The sequence below is a fragment of the Aegilops tauschii genome, chromosome 2 (genome assembly GCF_002575655.3).
Source record: "Aegilops tauschii subsp. strangulata cultivar AL8/78 chromosome 2, Aet v6.0, whole genome shotgun sequence".
NCBI lineage: Eukaryota > Viridiplantae > Streptophyta > Magnoliopsida > Poales > Poaceae > Aegilops > Aegilops tauschii.
The window spans coordinates 456,911,770-456,917,769 of record NC_053036.3 but is presented as its reverse complement, the minus strand read 5'-3'; the positions used below and the strand labels follow the sequence as shown (position 1 = coordinate 456,917,769).

Below are 6,000 nucleotides of genomic sequence, written 5' to 3'. Positions count from 1 at the left end.
CCACCTCCGCGCCTTGGAGAAGTCCCATGAACGACGTCGTCGTTGCGGGCATACCGTCGAGCACCTCGTGCACGACGGGCGGAGGGTCGGTGATTGGGGGTGCGGGCGCGGTCTTCGTCCGGGAGGTGGTCCTCTTCACGACCGGGGTCCCTCCCGCGGCGAGCTTGGCGACCGCAGCACCCTTCGGCCCAACCGGCGATGTCTTCCGACGGCGCTTGGTGGTGGGCGGCTGCGGCGGGGCGAGGGAGGAGGCGGGGGCCGGGGCGACTGCGGGCTGCGGAGGGACGACGTGCTGGCCAGCATGCTGCCGCTTGGCGCCGAGGACGTGGGTGGCGGCGACCACCGACGTGACCTGCGCCTGGCTCGGGATAGGCGGCTGCTGGGCCGACGCGAGCGTCGCGGAGGCGACGATTGGGGGCGGGGCGAGGGAGGAGGCGGGCGTGAGGACGGAGGCGGGTGGCGGCTCCATGGCGCGCGGCGGCCGACGGCTGCGAGCTTGGCGGGTGGCGGCTCCATGGCGCGCGGCGGCCGACGGCTGCGAGCTTGGCGGGCGGCGGGACGGGGCTGATTTTTCCCTCCCGCGCTTTCACAGCGGAGGAATAGAGGTTGAGGTTGTTTCTCCTCTCCAACCCTCACTTTTAAAGGCTGGGAGAGCGACCCGGGCTCCAACCCTTAAAATTGTTTACGAATTTAGGGGTTTAGGGGTTCTAGTCATTGCGTTTTTTTTGTTTTAACCCGTAAAAAAACAGTTATTTTTTAAGGTTTGAGGGTACTACTAGTGATGCTCTAAGCTCCCTAAGTATAGAGAGCCCACAATTGATTGAAGCCAACATTGGCGATTTGGGCAGCCAATTTTGACTTGGTCGCACCCCCCCTGGGCATTTACTGTTTTTGGGGGGCCGATGTAAGTCGCTGCTCGTTGTGGGCTTCCTGGTAATTTCCCCTGGTGAAAGGCGAGGCCCGCGGTGTGGCGGCTGGGGGATTTCTTCGCTGGCCGCGTGTCCATCGATGGTCGGAGGCTCGTGCGGCAAGGAGAGGGGCTGGGGTGGTCTGCGGCGTGCTGGGCGGCATTTGGAGCTTCTGGGGCGAGCGTTCCGGCTGCCCCCCCTCTTCCGCTCTTGCTGCTGGTGGGGTTGGGCCGCCGCGGGTGCCGCTTGTGCGACTGCGTCGGCGGCGCTGTTGGCGGAGGTGGAGGTTGCTGTGGGTCGTATTGGAGCTGCGCGGACGCCGGACGGAGGGGGACGGAGCTTCTATCCCGGTCCTGTTGCAGCTGCCGTCTCTGGTCGGTGCGTTGGGGCCGGCCTTCTTCGTCGGTTTCGTCTCTCGGTATACCATTCCTTCCCCTCTGTTCTTTTTTCCTACAGTTGGAGTGTTCCTCTCCTGCGCTGCGGTATATTATTCGATCCCCTTGTTTAGCTGATTGATGTGGGAGGCAATTTGGGGGAGTTGGTCAAGCTGTCTACGGTCCAGGCTTCTGGTGGGGATGACTGCGTTTGGAGGAGGTGTGCTTCAGCTACGTCTGCGCCTCATGTGGTCGCTTCATCCTGGTGGCCGGCTCACCTGGTGAATGCGTCCCTTTGTGTTCGGGCATGTATTTGTGCCTTTATTCTGTGATTACCGTGGTGTGTCGCCGGCGTATTTAGGGATTGGATGTGTGTTGCGCTTGCTGGGGCCTTTTGTAAGTCCTCTTTTTTTTTCCTTCAGCATTGGTTTTTCCTGTACGGAAAGGAAGCCTGTTTAATTAGCTGCTACCATCTCCGTGCATGATAAGTGGAGTTATGTTTGTAAGCTTAGTTTGGTTGAGCTTCTTTCCCTGTATTTTCATGGTGGACGAGTCAACGTTTGTTATGGTTGTTAAACATGTACTTGTGTAATTGTAACGTTGAGTACTGTAAACCGAGTCCACTCCTAGATAATAGGATCTAGCAAGGCTCCTGGCCTGCGTGCCACATTTTCAGGAGCGCTTGCTCTCTCCTGAGGGGATATATGTATTTGTACATTTCTAACTTGATGGTTCAGTGAATAGAAATCATCTCTCCAACTTGGTATCAGTTACCAGGCGCACCATGGCCACCTCTCCCTCCACCGCCGCCGCTACGAGCTCTGCCACCTCCCCCGGCGATCTCTCATCCTCCTCGACGGCGCCTGCTGCGGCCTCCTCCACTGCTTCCTCCCCGCCGTTCGTCTTCGGCACATCCCCCTCTCTCATCAACGGCTCCTCCCCCGTTGCGGGCACCCAGTTTGCCCCCCTGTTCACCACCGCCGTTCCTCCTGCTCCTCCGTCGCCCGCTCCTCGCAACCCCATCTTCCTGGATCACATCACAAACCACATCAAGTTCCTCCTCAACCCCGCCGACCACAATTATCACAAATGGAAAACCTTCGTCCTCATGGTTCTCGTCCGCTACGGCGTCTCCTACCTCGTCGAACACCCGCCGCCACCCAATGCTTCCGCCACTTACCTCGAGCTCGATGCCCACGTCGTTCTGTGGATCTACGCCACCCTCTCGGACACCATGTGTGATCACGTCGTCGGCGCCACGACCACTTTCGCCCTCTGGAACAAGATCCGCGACTACTTCCTTGCCAATCGCGCCGCTCGCTTCATGATCCTCAACCGCAAGTACCGCAACCTCAAGCAGGGCGATTTGTCTGTCTCCGAGTACGCTCGCCGGATGAAACTCCTCACGGACGCTCTCGCCGACATCGACCGCGCTGTCACCGAGGTGGACCTCACCACCCAGTTCCTCCATGGCCTCGACAAGCGGCTCGACACGATTCGGGTCGTCCTTGGTGATCAGGACCTGCCCTTCGACACCGTCCTCTCCCGGGTCGTCCTGGCCGAGGAATCCCAGGAGCATCGCGCGGCCAAAGAGAGCACCTCCGCGTTCGCCCTGCCGAGTGGTGGCGCCTCTGGTTCCGGCTCCAGCACGGGTGGCCGTACCCCGCCGGATCGTGCGGATCGCGCCCCTGCTGGCGCCCCGGTCGCTCCTCCACAACCGCTCCTCCACAGCCGCACCCGCACCCTGGCCGTGGCCGTGGTGACCGCGGTGGCCGTGGTCGTGGTCGTGGCCGCGGTCGTGGACGTGGCGACAACACTGGACGCAGCCACCCCGCTCCTCTCCTGGCGTCGCCCTTCACCGGCTACTTCGCGCCCTACGGGATGGCGATCCCCTCCCCGCGCTCCGGTTGGATCCCGCCCAATGCGGCCGGCGTACTTGGCCCGCGCCCCGGATCACATGCGCAGGCTTACCCGCTCCTGCCCGCACCACCGGCGCCCCCTGCGCCGTTCTACCAGCATCCTCCTTCCTCCTGGGAATACGCGGCCATGCTCAACGCCACCTACAGCAACGGTGGCTTCCCGTCCGCTCCTGCGCCCGAGTGGTACTTCGACAGTGGCGCTTCCTCTCATGTGACCGGCAACCAAGGTAACCTCACCCGGTCTAGTTATTCCTTAAAGCATGTTCCCTCTAGCATTTTGGTTGGCAATGGGCACCACTTACCCGTCACAGCCACTGGCTCCACCTCTCTCCCTCCCAATGATTTTCGCCTCACCGATGTCCTAGTTTCCCCTCATGTTGTCACTAGCTTAATTTCCGTTCGCCGTTTTACTAAGGACAATTCTTGCTCCGTTGAATTTTACCCTTGCGGTTTTCTTGTGAAGGATCTTCGAACTCGGAGGGTTCTCATGATCTTCGTTAGCAATGGTGATCTCTACCCCTTCTACGGCAATAACCATGCACCACCGTCGGCGTTCACCGTCTCCACGTCGGATCTGTGGCATCGTCGACTTGGGCACCCCGGCGCACACTCTCTGTCCACCATCGCCAACGATTTCCTTAGCTCATGTAATAAAAGTGCCCACATTCCATGTAATGCTTGTCAACTAGGACGCCAAGCACGTCTCCCTTTTTCTTCCTCTTTTAGCAAAACCTATGCACCCTTTGATTTAATACATTGTGACTTGTGGACATCTCCCGTTGTAAGCTTCTCCGGTTTTCAATATTATCTTGTTGTGCTCGATGATTTCACTCACTACTCTTGGACGTTTCCCTTGCGCAACAAATCGGACACCTCCACCACGCTACAACGCTTTTTCACATTTATCCACGCCCAATACAATGTCATTATCAAAGCCATGCAATGCGATAATGGAGGGGAGTTCATCAACTCATCACTTCGCTCCTTCTTTTCTGCCAATGGCATAGTGTATCGCTTCTCCTGCCCCCACACCTATCCCCAAAACGGCAAAGCGGAGCGTCTCATTCGCACTACCAACGACGTCGTTCGCTCCCTCCTCATCCAAGCCAACCTTACTCCCCCTTTCCGGGTCGAAGCTCTACACACTGCCACCTACCTTCTCAATCGCCGCCCCTCTCGAGCCATTGCTGACCACACACCATACTTTCTTCTCCACGGCGTTCATCCATCTTATGATCATTTACGTGTGTTTGGATGCTTGTGTTTTCCCAACACATCCGCAACTATGCCTCACAAACTTTCCCCTCGCTGGACTCGGTGCGTTTTCTTAGGGTATCCCCTCGAACATAAGGGGTACAGGTGCTATGACTTATCCACTCGACGCGCTATTGTATCTCGGCATGTCACTTTTGACGAAACCTCGTTTCCTTATACACCGCCCACAGCACCAGCTACACAGTCCACCCCCGCACCGGATCCGCTCGCCTGCACCCGATCTCTCGGATCTGCCGCCCCCGCCTACCTCGTACTGGCCCCACGCCCCACCATCCCCGCCTCCCCACCAATCGCGCACCCCTGCACCCGCATGCCGCCAACCACCTGCCGACCCCACCTCCACTCCCCGCACCGCAGAGCGAACCCCCTCATTATCCACCTCGCCAGCTGCGGCCCCATCCCCACCAACCACCCACGCCGCATCCACCTCGCCCTCCGCGCCTGTCGGCCCTGACTCACCTACCGCTCAGTCTTCCGCGCCTGTCGCCTGCTCCACCGAATCCTCCTCGGGATCTGAGGCATGCACACGCACTCCCCCTCCGCCACGTATCCCTCGCCATGCACAACCAGCTGAACCCCCACGTAATTCCCACAACATGACCACTCGAGCCAAACGTGGCTATTGCATGCCTCGCCGTCTTTTTCTTGCTGATGCTACTTCCACACCCCTCTCACCTATCCCTCCCACGTACAAATCAGCCCTTAAGGACCCTAATTGGCGCCATGCTATGCAAGAGGAGTATCATGCTTTAATCAATAACTCTACTTGGTCTTTGGTGCCTAAGCCTGCAGGTGTCAACATTGTTACGGGGAAGTGGATTTTTCGCCACAAGTTTAACACGGATGGCTCTTTGGCTCGCTACAAAGCTCGGTGGGTTGTTCGGGGATTCACTCAACAAGAGGGTGTGGATTACGATGAGACTTTCAGTCCGGTCGTGAAACCGGCCACTATCCGTGTGGTGCTCAGTCTTGCAACCTCTCACTCGTGGCCAATACATCAACTGGATGTCAAAAATGCATTTCTTCATGGTGATCTCAAGGAGACTGTTTACTGTTCCCAACCGGCTGGTTTTGTTGATTCTTCTCACCCGGATCATGTGTGCCTCCTCAACAAGTCTCTCTATGGTTTGAAACAAGCCCCTCGGACGTGGTTTCTTCGGTTCAAGACATTCTTGTTGTCTATTGGGTTTTGCGCTTCCAAGAGTGATTCGTCCTTATTCATCCGCCACCATGGACACACCATAGCATATCTTCTTGTCTACGTGGATGATATCATCCTCACTGCCAACACTGCCGCCGCCCTTCACTCCATCATCGCCTCTCTCAAGAAGGAGTTCTCCATGTCGGACCTTGGTGAGTTACATCACTTTCTTGGCATCAATGTTACTCCCAACTCCTCCGGCTTGTTTCTTTGCCAGCAACAGTATACACTTGAGATTCTTGACCATGCCGACATGCTACATTGCAAACCGGTGTCCACTCCCGTCGACACCTCTTCCAAACTATCCATCCATGATGGCAAAC

At 57.7% G+C, this 6,000-nt stretch overlaps 1 protein-coding gene across 1 annotated transcript; it reads left to right on the top strand.

Annotated features, from left to right (window-relative positions):
• Window positions 1–923: 923 nt before the first annotated feature.
• Window positions 924–4,930, top strand: LOC123497219 (uncharacterized). Its single transcript, XM_073507227.1, has 4 exons — window positions 924–1,326; window positions 1,417–3,143; window positions 3,248–3,428; window positions 4,647–4,930. Exons 2-4 carry the CDS (start codon window positions 2,067–2,069, stop codon window positions 4,928–4,930), a joined length of 1,542 nt encoding a protein of 513 aa, XP_073363328.1. The 5' UTR covers window positions 924–1,326; window positions 1,417–2,066.
• Window positions 4,931–6,000: the final 1,070 nt, after the last annotated feature.

Bases quoted from the DNA above. Each gene is read 5' to 3' on its own strand.
- LOC123497219 (XM_073507227.1), top strand. From the start codon at position 2,067: ATGGCCACCTCTCCCTCCACCGCCGCCGCTACGAGCTCTGCCACCTCC. The intron at 3,144-3,247 runs GCTACTTCGCGC...TCACATGCGCAG, and splicing joins CCTGGCGTCGCCCTTCACCG to GCTTACCCGCTCCTGCCCGC. The intron at 3,429-4,646 runs GTAACCTCACCC...CACCGCCCACAG, and splicing joins TCATGTGACCGGCAACCAAG to CACCAGCTACACAGTCCACC.